At 55.1% G+C, this 13,639-nt stretch overlaps 1 protein-coding gene across 5 annotated transcripts in view; it reads right to left on the bottom strand.

The window, feature by feature from the left end:
* Positions 1-13,639, bottom strand: part of RAB11FIP5 (RAB11 family interacting protein 5) — a 38,457-nt gene that overhangs the window by 11,872 nt on the left and 12,946 nt on the right. For 4 of the 5 annotated variants that reach the window (XM_023618893.2, XM_023618891.2, XM_023618890.2 and 1 more), the window contains exons 2-3: positions 4,349-4,785; positions 3,521-4,217 (exon numbers count right to left, since the gene is read on the bottom strand). In XM_023618893.2, the coding sequence (XP_023474661.1) occupies positions 3,521-4,217; positions 4,349-4,785 (1,134 nt within the window). Of the gene's footprint in view, positions 1-3,520; positions 4,218-4,348; positions 4,786-5,090; positions 5,195-13,639 lie in introns of those variants that run through there. The other variant, XM_070236241.1, reaches the window with a different exon arrangement.

Raw genomic sequence — 13,639 nt, 5'->3', positions numbered from 1 at the left:
AGAGCGCAGCTCAAGGTGAATGGCTCCCAGCAGGGCTGCTGCGCAGGCCCTCCAATGCCCCCTCCCCCGAGCCACAAATCCTGGTGGAGGCCTAGTGTGCCAGCCATGGGACCTGGCCGATGAAAGCCAGGTCAGGAAGAACAGGAGGACCATCTTCCTGGCCCTTCACACCCTCCTTCCCTCCCTTCCAGCCACTGCCTCCTCCAACAGCAGCAGCTTTTTTCTGGAGGCTGCACAGCCAATGCAGAGCTTCAGGCCTCTCCATGGGCATCAGTGCCACAGGGGAGCACTAGAGGGCGCCGCTGCCCTTCCCAGTGAGGAACACCCAGCAACCGGGATCGCAGCCCCCCGGCAGAGGCACCCCAAACTTCTGGGCCTGTGGATGGGCTCCCCGTGCCCCAGCTGGGGATCCTGCAGTCACATTCAGTCACTCGCTGCTGGGTGTCTAACCTACAGCTTCCTGCTGCGAGTTAGCTCACTTCTCATTCTCCCCTCAAAAGCTCTAAGCAAGCCCTCTGAGTAAAGGCCAACAGTCATTTCTTCCATGCCAGCCTCCCCGTCTCTTCAAAGCACACGGGGCAAGGGTGACGCTGATGTAACTCAATGGCCAGGGCTCACACCTCTCCAGGCCAGGCCACTGTACCCAAGGAACAGCCTTCCAGTTCACTACCTGGATGCAAGGCCACAGAGCCTGCCCCTGCAAATGGGCCTCAGGGAGGGCAGGGATGCCCAGGCGCCCTCAACCAGCTGAGGACAAGCTGAAAATTCAAGTACAGAAGGACACCTCAGCTTCCTATGTCCATCAGTGACCCAACTTCTCTTGACTCTGAAAGGCCGTTAAGAGACATGGAGAAACAGGAGAAGGAAAACAGAGGCTGTAAGCAGGAGCAATGACAACCCCAATTTCACTCCAAGTCAATGTTATTCAGTCATGGCCTGCAGGGGTCTAAGCCCAAAGTCTGGGTACGTGCCCAGAAATGATTGCACAAACAGATGTCCCCCAGCATCTGTCCTACCCCACAGACGACAGCACTGAGCCCACGGTCTGTGCCCCTTCTGACCCAGGGCCCCCACCTCCTCCCAGCAAATGCCCATCCAGAGCTCCTGCCACCTCCCTCTACCCTGCCACCTCCAAATATCTCTGAGCTGTCAGAGGGCCACCAGGCTCAGCCTGGGCACTTAAGAAAGGCTCATCCCCTCATCTCACTCTTCCCCCAGGCTTCCCCTGGGCTCTGGAGAGTAGGGGCTGGGCAGTAGGGACAGAAGCTGCTACTAAGCAGGGGAGGCGTCACCCAGAGACGGATCCAGCCCACACACCCGTCTACGAGGCTGTGTGGAGGGCTGCCAGCCAGCCAGGGCCCAAACACAAAAAGGTCCTACATTCCTCTCCCTACTCCGCTCAGCGGACTCAGAGTTTCACAGGGAAAGAAAAGAACCAGGACTTCCAGAGTCCCCTCCCCTCTGCTGGGGAACAGGTTTAGGGGCCCTCCCTCTGCCCCATTGCTCGACCCTTCACCACTGTGCCCCGCCTCCCCACCCCACCTCCTGCCCATATATCCACCAAAGGAGAGGAGCAGGCTGGCTGAGAGAACACAAACAGGCACCCTTGCCACACTGGAAGGGGTGGCCACAGATGCTGCCTGTCCAGGGCTGGCCCCAGGCCCTTGGGAAGGGGGAGAGATACTGGCTCCTGTGGACTATGCCTGGAGCCACTCCCTGGGCCCTGCTGGACAATGCAGCAGCCTCTGCTGACTACCAGTCAGGAGGAGGCAAAAGGGCCAGGGTGGGCATCAGGGAATGCGATATCGTGATTTATAAGAAACAGAAATTTGGTCATTCAGATGAGAAAATCTGAAATATATGTATTTCTCATATTTGGTCTTTATCCACTGTTCCTAGCTCACAGCTCCCCAAACCCTTGGAATTTCCGGAGTGATAACAACAATAGGTGTCTCTTTTGCTCTAGTATTTGGTCTTGTCCTCAGTTCCTGAAATAGCTTCAGAGCCATAAAGGTGAAATGGGTGTCTTGTTATTCATAACAAGCCCCTCACCACCACAACTGGGTTTATGTTAATGAGGTGAGTTTTGGAAAGAATCTAAGGGTGGGGGCTGGTTGCCAGGGCAACCAACCGAGTGATTGGAGAGTTGGAACTTTTAGTCCCACCCCCTGACCCTCCTGGGAGGGGAGAGCCAATGGCCAGTGATCTAATCAATCATGCCTATGCAATGAAGCCTCCATAAAAACCCAAAAAAGGATAGGGTTCAGGCAGCTTACAGGTTGCTGAATACATAGAGACTGGGGGAAGAGTGAGGCGCTCAGAAGGCATGGAAGCTGTGTGCCCCTTCCCCATACTTTGCCCTGTGCATCTCTTCCATCTGGCTGTTCCTGAGTTAGATCCTTTTATGATAAACTGATAATCTAGTAAGTAAAATGTTTCTCTGAGTTCTGTGAGCCACTCTAGCAAATTCATTGGACCCAAGGAAGGAAGGGGTCGTTGGAACCTCCAATCTATAGCTGGTTGGTCAGAAGCACAGGTGACAACCTGGACTTGCGACTGGCATCTGACCTGGTGGTGGGGGACAGTCCTGTAGGACCGAGCACATGTGGAATCCACTGCTATCTCCAGGTAGACAATGTCAGAATTGAGATGAATTGTAGGACACCCAGCTGGTGTCAGAGAATTCCTTGGATGAGTGGGGAACCGCCCCTCATGTTAGAATTGGGTACAGAATCCTAATTGGTATCAGAATTCTCTTAGGAGCTCTGCCCAGGGCCTGAGCTGAAGGACTCCTACATTCCTCTCACAGGTGGGACTCAGCACATTCAAAACAGAGCAGCCGTCATCAGCACTCGCCATACCTCAAGACCAAGAGACACCAGAGAGGGCCAGTGCCCCCAGGGTCTCCAAGGACAGATGGTAGGTCACAGATGTCAGGGGAGCTGCCCACAGCCACTTGTCAGGCCAAGGGAGCAACTGGGGGTGAGTAGGGAGGGGAGGGGTGGGGGTATCAATTACTTGACTCCCACCTCTCAGAGGGAAGAGACCACATACAGCTCAGCAGCTGGGGTGGAGGGTTGCCCAGCTTCAGAGAGGGTGAGGGGAGCCTGAGGTACTGTCCCCAGTCCCCACCTCTCTACCTGCCAAGGCTCCCTGACCTTGAGGCCAGAGGGGAAGAGGCGGAGGTTGGGAAGCAAAGAATTCATACAAATGGCCTTCCCAGCTTTTCTCCTATTCCTGCCCTCCCTCAGGGGGTGAAATGAGGCTCATGATTTAGGAGGTAGGCTCCTCAACCCATGGTGCCCTCAGAGCTCTGTGCTCTTGCAACTCACCTGTGTCCGTGTGCTGACAACGAGCCTTAGCTTAGGGAGACAGGGTTCCTCACTCAACCATGCAAAGCCAGAGCCCCAGCAGCCTGCCTGAGGCTCCCACCTGCTCTGCCCTCCCTGCCCCAGGGTCCAGGCTGCAAACACCCCAGCGTCCTCCCCAAAGAGCAAAGCTAGTCTTGCCAAGCACGTACCTGGGTTTCTGAGTTGGTTCCTTGGGTTCTCTCAAGCCAAACCAGCTACTCTTGGCCTTTTCCTCCCCAGTGGACGAGTGGTGCGGGGAGGCCCCCAGAGTGGGACCACCCTTCTCTCCCAGAGAGCCGCGGCGCCCCATCTCGCTCCGACTCAGCCCCTGGTGGTGATGGTGGAAGAGGCCCATCCGGGGCTTCCGCTCCTCTTTCCGGGCTCCCTCCTTCTCCACCACAGCCTCAGAGGCCACCATGGGTGTAGCGACCTGCACGGGCTTCCCCTCTGGGGGCCGTGCCCCCTCCTCCTCTCCAGAGTGGCTGGCCCCAATGGCCAACACTTTGGCCTGAGAGCTCAGCTCCTCCTGTCCAGGTGCCACCTCTGAGCTGCTGGTGCTGCGGTTGCTTCTGCCCCAGGAGTCATCCGCAGACCGAGGCGCCTCCTCGGAGGGCCGAGAAGAGACGCTGTGCAGGGAGCTGGAGGGTGGGAATGGGCCCGAGATGGAGCTGCGGTGCCGCAAGGGGCCCTGGGGCTCCTCGTTGTAAATGTGGCTCCCATTGACACAGAGGGAAGAGCGGGAGGCTGTGTCGACGTGGCCCTGAAGGTCGAGAAGGGCCCGGGGAGGAGCCGCTCGCATCTGGTTGGCCTCGTCACTGTAGGTCCTTTTGTGGGTGAGCAACTTGGGGGACTGTGTAGAGTCCCGGCCTGAAAAGGAAGCACAGGGGTTAGCGCCAGGAGACACGCCTGTTCCGGCCGGGGCCTTCCCTACCACCTTGAGGGAACAGCCCGCCCCCTGCCTTCCCCAGGGAGGCACGGCCCCTCGCTCTCTCACTCACCCCCTTCGGTGGACAGCCAGCTGCTGCGGCTGGGCGAGCGGGTGAGGAGCTCGGCACCCGGGCCCTGGTAGGCCAGGCTCCCGCTGGCCGAGGACAGGGTGCTGTCCGAGCCCAGCGAGGTGTTGGACTGGGTCAGAGACGACTTGCGCAGCTTGTTGCGGAGGAAGAAGCCTTTGGCTTTGCCCATCTTGCCCAGGCTGCCCAGCTCAGGATCCTCCACGGCGCTGCTTGGAAGGATGGCAGAGGCGGATTCCAGATCGAACTTCTTCTTGCCCTTCATCTTGTCCTTGATCTTGCTGAAGGGGGACCGTGGCTTGTCCTTCATGGACAGGTCAAACATGCTGGCGCTCAGGTTGTTGCGAGTGAACTGGATGGTGACTTGGATCTCGCCACGCTCCTTCTCCTTCTTGCCTGACTTGGAGTGCAGCTTGTACCACCTGTGAGAGGAGGAGCGCGGCCAAGCTGGTCACGGGCACCTCACAGAGCCCCTCCCTGCCATGGGGGCCATGGCAGCCTCTCCCCACAGGCTCCTGCTCTGACACACAGGCCCTGCCTTCCAGGCCACAGGCAGAGCTGAGAAACTGTCTGCAACTTTTCCATGGTGGAGAAAACCACATCCTGAGTAGGGGCAGCTCCCCAGTGCTACTGGGCGGGGCAGTGGCTACCATACCATGCCCCCCTCCGGCCCCAGCACCTTCCCCAGAGCTCAGAGACACCTCCCCCACCCACCCCATCTCCCTACCTCTGAAATTCTGAGGCCCAGAAGGGCAAGCTGGGGCTGGGAGGGACCCTTACATCTCCAGGCCCTGGTATAAACAGACCTACCCACATTTTCCCCTGTTTACATCATCTCTGACCACTCCCAGCCAAAGCTCTGCTCTGAGCCACCCGTGAGCCCAGGAAAGAACAACTCACCCAGGGGCTTGGGGCCAGGAACACTAGTGTACATACACATGTACACACACACACACCCCTTACCCACTCACTGACTCACCCCAAGCCCTGCCAGGAACACTTCTGCAAGATGGAGGAGCACACCAGAACAGCATAAAGGAGCCTTAAGTAAGAGACCCAGGGGAGGGAAAGAGCACTCGCATCTGTTGAGCATCTACTGTGAGAACTACAACGGAGGCAGGGTTCTCATCTCACTCTCGGTTACACTCACAACAAGCCTGAGGGGTCAGACACACTACCCCGTTTTACAATCAGGAGGTCGAGGCTCAGAAGTAAAGTAACTCATCGAGGAACCAGCAGCCAGGAAGGAGCGGGGAGACTCAGAGCAGGTTTTTATCACGCCAAAGCCCACGTTCTTCCCACTATACCCTCCCAGGGACCCTTAACACGTGACTGCTACACAGGGTGGGTGGAGCCCACCCTACAGGGGAGGGGTGTGCACGGAGCCCTTCCTTCCTCTGCTTCCCAAATCCTACTCCCCGACCACTCAGACTCCCAGGAGGAGGCCTGAGAAGGAAGGCCGACTAATCCGATCTGCCTGGCTGGCGGCGCCATACAGCTTCCGTGCAGAACAGCTACGGCCCCATAGGTCCCCTTCCCCTCCTCTCAGCCAGGTCACAGCCTGCCCCATCTCCTACAGATATGAGCAGAGAGCTCTCACAGAGAACCTGAACCGGAAAGGCTCTGGACTTAGGGACACCAAGCCCAACACAGGGGTCAGGTGCAGGGCTGAAAACAGGAGTGACTGAAACTCAGCCCCTTTCTCACAGCAACACGCAGAATGCGTAACCTCCCCAGCACAGAAGAGCTGAAATAGAACATTCCAAGATAAATTGGAGGAAATCTCCCCGAAAGTAGAAGGACAAAAATGAGGCAATTATTAGAGGTCAACCCAAGGAGGTTCACCAGCAAGTCACTGGAAAGTCCAAAAAGAAAGCAGCGTCTGCTCCCATGTGAGGGGCTTGGGAGTCATCTCTCCCATCCATAAGACAAGAAAAAAGCAGAGCAACCTGAAAATCAACAACTCAAAGGGGATTTTTAGGGCAGTGAAACTATGCTGCGTGATACATGTCATTATATGTTAGTCAGAACCTACAGAACATAAAACAAAGACGAACCCTAATGTAAACTACAGACTCTAATTAATAGTAGGGTATCCATATTGGCTCATCAGCTGTAACAAATGTACCCCACTAACGCAAGACGTTAATTACAGAAAAAGCTGGGGCGGGGTGGGGTGGTGAGGGAATACATGGGAGCTCTCTGTACTTTCTATTCGTTTTTCTGTAAACCTAAAACTCCTCTAAAAAAGAAACTCTATCAATTACAAAAAGAAAACAGAGGGGCCGCCCAGTGGCGCAAGGGTTAAGTTTGGCGTGCTCCACTTCAATGGCCCAGGGTCTGTGGGTTCGGATTCTGGGCACAGACCTGCACTGCTCATCAAGCCATACTGTGGCAGGCGACCCACATACAAAGTAGAGGGAGACTGGCACAGATGTTAGCTGAGGGCCAGTCTTCCTCAAGCCAAAAGAGGAGGATTGGCAACAGATGTTAGCTCAGAGCCAGTCTTCCTAACCAAAAAAAAAAAAAGAAAGAAAGAAAGAAAGAAGAGAGAGAGTGTGTACAGAGAACACAAAGAGGAAGAAACTATGAAAGAAATCATACAAGAAAGTTTTCCTGAACTGAGGGCCAGGAGCTCCAGCACAGAAGGGCCCATACTGAGGCAGCACAGTAAATAAAGAAAGCCCCAGTCATCTGGTATCACTGTGAGGTATCAGGACACCAGGTATAAAAAGGAGACCCTGAAGGCTTCCAAAGAGGGGAGACAGGTTCACACATTCAGGAATTAGAAGAGCATCGGGCCCTCAGCAGCAGCACTGGGCACCACATGGAGTAATGCCTTCAAAATTCTGCGGGAAAGCCTTCTAGCCTAGAATTCTAGACCCAGCCAATCAAGCGTGAAGGTGGAATAAAACCTAGTAGAGGTGGTCACAGCAGTCACTGAGGGCTCAAAGTGCCTCAGTACACACACACACATACCCCTCACACTACACACACCATACCACACAACACTACACACTGCACCATACACATTATACCACACACTACACACTACACCATACACATACACACCATACCACACAACACTACACCACACATCATACACAACACTACATACTACACCATACACATATACACCATACCACACACTACACCATACACACCATACCATACAACACTACAGACTACACCTCACATCACACAGACCACACCACACAACACTACACACTATACTACACATCACATACACCATACCACACACTACATCTCACATCACACATACCACACCACATAACACTACACACTACACCTCACACACCATACCACACAACACTACACACTATACCTCACACACCATACCACACAGCACTACACACTACACCACACCCCACATGCCTCAGTCACTGCTATGGCGGTCATCCCCCTCCTAAGATCTGCCTCCCCCACAGGTCCAACCCCCTGAGCTTTTCATGGACATAAAGGAGTTGGGAGTCAGGGATCTTTTGTATGAAAAATCCCTAAACACCCAAATGTCCAGAATTAAGTCACTGCAAAGGCTTGGTGGTGGTGGTGGTAGTGGTGATGGTTATTTTTAATGTTGAAACTTTAAAAAAAAAAGGCCTTTGCAGGGGCACCTCCAATTGCATCCCTCTGCAAGAGTCCATCCTGACTAACCTCTCATGTGCTACGTGCCTGGCCTCTCCTTGGTGACCCACTTGATGGCCTGAGCAGAGTGAGCCTGGGCTGTTCTGTTGGTTTTCTCTCCCAAACCTGAGAGACCATCCCTGGGAAGGCTGGGTCGGGACGGTAAGCAGGGAGGGCTCAGAAGCCATGCTCAGAGGCTGTGTGTGCACACCTCTGTGCTCCCATAATAAACAGGGGCAGGGAGAAAAGACATAGGCAAGGCGGGGAGAAGTGAGGGGAGAAGAGAGCTAAGAGACAGACAGAAGGAATGTGTGTGAGGATGTCTGGGGCCAAGGGGGACGTTTACTAGAAGGACGAACCAGCTAGTATCAACATCCTCACAACCCTACTTTCTCAACCACATGCCCACCCTGGGCCTGACCTTTGACTCTTTAAAGGCCAAGCCCCAGTCACTTTCCCCAAACCCAGACTAGGCCCCATTTAGCACAGGAAGATCCTGGGAGGTGGGGCAAAACAGAAGCATATGGACTCCAGCCCCAAGCCAGCAAGCCTTAAGTAACTGGAATCGGTAAGCACAGCCATTCTTTGCTAGGGCCTAAAGGTCAGGGGCCGTTGGCCCCGGCTGGTCAACACTCCTTACATCACAGCATTGACCATGGTTATCTCTTGGGGGTGAGTCTGCAGGGAACTATCACTTCTGACACTGTCTATTTTTGTCCTGTTTGAATGTTTTATAAGGAGCATACATTACTGTCATAATAGGAAAAAGAGACAGGAAAAGGCCTGTTCCTATCTTATCTCCCCAGTTGCTTGAGCCACAGAATGGGCTGCCCACCTCTCCCCACATCCCTCAGATGAAGGGAGGAGGCATCACAAGCCCAGGGGGAGGCTTGGGTCCTCTGCCCAAAGGACCCCTGTTCCCTGCCCTCCCAACCCCCTCCTCTATAAGGTCACCCTTGCTTCTCCTGCTCTTCCTCAGGGAATTTGGGGTTCTCTCTCTAGACCTGCTTTTCAGGGAAGCCAGAGGGAAAAGAAAAGACTCTCCTCACCATTTTCTGAGACTCCTCCATCCAGAACAGTGAGGCTGAGAATAGCTAGGACCTGCCTCTGGACCCCCAGCCACGGTCTCCCATCTATCTCCCTACCAGTCCAGGGCAGGATGGAGCTGGACCCTGCCAGGCATTTCGAGTGCCCCTAGGACTCGACCAGAGCAGGCCTTCTCCCAGGAGTGTGACCCACACAGGCTGAGATGGCAAGGCCACACAACCACCAGCTCCCAGACCAAGGGCGCATCCTTCCCTCCCACCTGCTGCTCCTGCTTCCTCCTGCCTGTCCAGACGGCCCCCCAAGGCCCCAGACCTGCCAGGCACGGCAGCACACGGTCCACTGGAGGCTAGGAGGCCACGAACATTGCCAACATGGACTGATGATCCTTCAGTGAAACAACAGAGACTTTCTCTTTACAGAGCCCCCACCCCCCACCCCCACCCCGGCAGTAGACCCCAGAGCAAAGAGGCTCTGAGCACCTCATCCCTACAGACCGAGGCTGCGACGGGGAACGTGACAACAGGGTCCTGTGGCCTAGTTCAAGTCCCACCTCCTCTAGGAAGCTCTCTCAGCTGCCACCATCCTGGCCTGGTCCAATCCCTCCTCCTTCCAACCAGGCATACATACTCTGAAGCAAACTCTACAACCAGATCTGGATGCACTCTGCTCCATGACCACATGGTACTGTCATTTCCTGGGTATCAGGGTCTCCCCAGCCGGACTGTGTTGCCCGAGGATATTACTGAGTATACCCCTGGGGCACACAGCTCCAAAGTAAAGAAATAATGTATGGCAGTAAAGCCTGAGATGTTACAAGGCCTCAGGGATACACTGCCGGCCCCCATCCCGTTTCCGCCTTGCTGTGACCACCCCTTGCTCTCATCGGGATGCACGTGGCAGCAGAACATTCTGGCTCAGAGCTGGGCTCTGCATCCTTACCAGCGTGTGACCTTCACTTATGGGGTTACTTCTCTAAGCCTCCGTTTCCCCGGCCATCCACTGCAGATACCAGTCTCTCAAGGCTGCTGAGAGGATGACGTATCCAACGCCTGGTCAGCACGGAACCAACGCTTCCCGTTGAGTCCTGTCATTCTCTCCCAGAGCTGTGAGCTCCCAGGACTCGTCTTGTTCTCACATCTTTAACTCTGAGCAGTGTGCCTCAGTTTCAGATTCCTGGCTCCCCTAACAAATACCCCCCAAATTCCCCAGGACTGGCCACAGAGGAGATGGCTGGTGGGAGGAGCAGCCGGGTCTCCCACGCTGGTCTCCGGTTTTGAGCATGGCTGGGCTACTGCAGCTCTAGGAACTCCCACTCCAAGGCTCAGGCTGAGGCCTGACCTGTCACTCCCATCCACGGCTGAGACCCAGCCAGAATCAGCCAGGATTTGACCAAAGCCCCAACACACATGTAGACAGCGGCTCATGAGACAGCCCTCATCTTCAGAGCCCTACAGCTCTGGCACCCAACCCTGCCATGCAACAGCACGGGATTTCTTTTAAATCTAGTCACACCAAGGCAGCACCTAAAACCTACTGAACCAGAAGGGCCAGTGCTGGGAATCTATATTTTTAAAGGCGGGGGCGGGCATCCCTCCTCAAGTGACTGAATCCACCAGACCCCATGTGAGAACCACAGTGGGATGTTCCCTGCCTGATTACATCACTTCACGGATCAGCAACCAACTTTCCTCCACCCGGGTTCATCATCGACACTCAGGCAATACCCAGGAGAAACCTGTGTCTCTCCTCTGCCGGCCTAAGGCTTGCCTTCCAAAGTCGAGGACCAGCTTCCTCTGAGAGGACTGACCCTGGACACGCTCATCCCCGCCCCCCCTTCCCCGAGAAGGCTGTCTTCCAGAGGAACACGCTCATGGGGGAGGGGCGGGCACCACTAAGCACTTTCTATAAATAAAGAGTGCTAAAACGAACAAGGGCTCTTTTCCATGAAACCACTCCTGAAACAGCATTCTGGTGGAGACAGGAGGAGGGACGGTGATTCTGCCCCCATACAGTTCCCCTGACACCTGCCCAGTCCTCAGAGCTGGGTTCCCAGGCCCCAACAGCATGTAAATCACCAGCTGACACACCCTTCACTGCAGGTTCTCAACGGCTCCACCTTGCACCCGCCTGGACTCCTGCCCTGTCTGGGGCACTGAACTCTCCAAGGCCCAGGCAGCACGTGCTCAGGAGACAACAGTTTGACAAAGATGATAATTATCTAGGACTCGTCCTGGGTGCATCTGCAGCCAAGACACAATGGGCACCGTCAGGAAAGCAGCGGTAGGAGAAAACTCCTTACCCTGATGTCTTTGCCATGCACTGCTACAGACGCTGCTACTCAGGAGGGACGCACATCAGCGCCTCTCAAACTGCCAAGTGTAAAAGGAGCACTGGGTCTGGTTAAAATGCAGCTCTGACCCCGTGGGTGTGCATGGGCCTGAGAGGCTGCATTTCTGCCCAGCTTCCAGGGGATGCTTGTGCTGCTGCTGGCCTGTGGACCACACCTGAGCGGAGGGAAACGCGTGACAGGGCTAGGGAATCAGCAGAGCTAGCCTTGTTGATGCTTGCAGCGCATCAGGCTCCTCTTCTACTACCCACACAGCCAGGAGACAGGGTCCACCATCCCCACTCTGCAGAGGAGGAACCAAGTTACAGAGCAGGTCTGTGGCTTGGTCAGGGTCACACAGCTAGTAAGTGATGGAGTTGGAACTTGAACATGAAGATGCCTAACTCCCAGCGCGTGCCCTTAACCTTTAAGGTGTAGCATTTCTCATCACACTGAGTGCAAACGCTTGAGCCTCTGGATGCCCCGAGAGGAGAGAGGCTGGAAAAGGCCTGGACGTACACCTCAGACTCCTGAAGAGGTGTGGAGATGGGGCATGAAGACCAGAAACCCATTGGAAGGGCTGGCACAATCCCAGGAGGATGAAGCTCTGACAGGTCATTAAGAGAATCTCAAGGTTTTGACTAGTCCCCAGGCCATGAAAACCTTGTTTGAGAGCAGCCCAGCCTACCCCAACAGCCATGAGGGTCCCAAATTCCTGCGAGGGCGGAACCATGGGAAAGCTCCTAAAGGCCCCCTGCTCAGCAGCTCTACCTCCCCCAGCTCCCTGGGCCTGACAAAGTCCAGCAGGCCCAGTGCGGACTTAGGACTCAGCCCTCAGCCTCCTCCCCTGCCAGACCACCCCCCTACTGCAGGGGCAGAGGACAAAGGTGGGATGGAAGGGGTCAGGGGCTAGTTCCCCCACCTGTTACCAAGACAATGGCTCTAGTTATTCCTGCTAGCAGGGCTCCCAGGCCCACCACACCCAGCTTCCACCCACCTCTCAGGAAATGCAGCTGCCACACACCGTAACTGGAAAGGCCCAGCATGCCGGGAGAGCAGACCAAGGGCAGATGCCAAACACAGACGCAAGGGCCAGGGCGGTTCCTGTCAGGGACCAGATGGGAGACGGGCGTGACAGCCACAGGCCCAGGCACATGTGACTTGTCCCCAGTTCTTATCAGTCCAAAATTCAGTTTACGACCCAAATAATCACGCCCCTTCCTGAGCCCTACACATCACTTATTTCAGACCCCAAACCCACACCCCCTCACACCCCACATCTAAACTTTGAACTCTTTTAGCTCTATCTGCAAACTATATCCAGAACTCAAGCCCTCTCACCACTGACTGCTAGAGTGCAGTCCACCACCAGCAGCCTGCTTACCCGCCTTCTGCCATCCACGCTCCACCCAGCAAACAGGTGAAACCGGAGCTCATCAAGCCCCTCCTCGGAATGGTGGAGAGGACCCATTTATTGGGTCCCGGCTCCTGTGACTCTGCATCTCTCATCCCACGCTGGCCTTCTTGGTGTCCCAGACCCCATCAGGCATGTTCCCACCTCAAGGCCACCACACCTGCTCTTCTCTCTGCCTGAGACACAGGCCCAGATCTCGGGCCACGGTTCCCTCACTCTAATCAGCTCACCTGAACCTCCTCAGTCTTCCCTGAGTGCCCCAACTACAACTGCCCCTCACCCCCTTTTATCTCTTCAGCATACTTAATGCTACCTGACACTGTGCGTGTGCGTGCACTTGTGCGTGTGTCCCAGACAGTAAAATGATGCATGTATACACAGCTGCTTAACGGCTGTCTTCCCCTGCTCCACAGGAGGCAACTTGATTCGGCGCGTCTCTGCTTCCCCAGCACTTAAAATAGTGGACACTTAAATATTTGTCCAATGAACTAACAAATTATCTATGAATTGAACTTGTTTGTCCTGTTCACAACTGAACAATTGTGTAACATTTCTATCATCACAAACCCATGGGTCTTACCCATGAGACTAGAAGCTCCCAAAGAGCAAAGAGGAGGCTCTGTGCCCACCACCCCCAACAGGTGCCTCCTGAGGGCAGGAGCCACAGGTGCCAGGCTTCAAGGGGACAATTCCAACAGGGGACCTTCTTTAACCCTGACACCCTCACCTGCCATCTCTGAGCTAAGAATCTCATTAACTTCCCTGAGAGAAGACCAACCAGACCTGAGAAGTACCCAGCCCCGAGAATGGAGGGGGGCTGCTGATCCCACTGTACCCCATCACT

This window comes from Equus caballus, chromosome 15 (assembly GCF_041296265.1).
Source record: "Equus caballus isolate H_3958 breed thoroughbred chromosome 15, TB-T2T, whole genome shotgun sequence".
NCBI lineage: Eukaryota > Metazoa > Chordata > Mammalia > Perissodactyla > Equidae > Equus > Equus caballus.
This window is presented reverse-complemented; position numbering and strand designations above follow the sequence as displayed.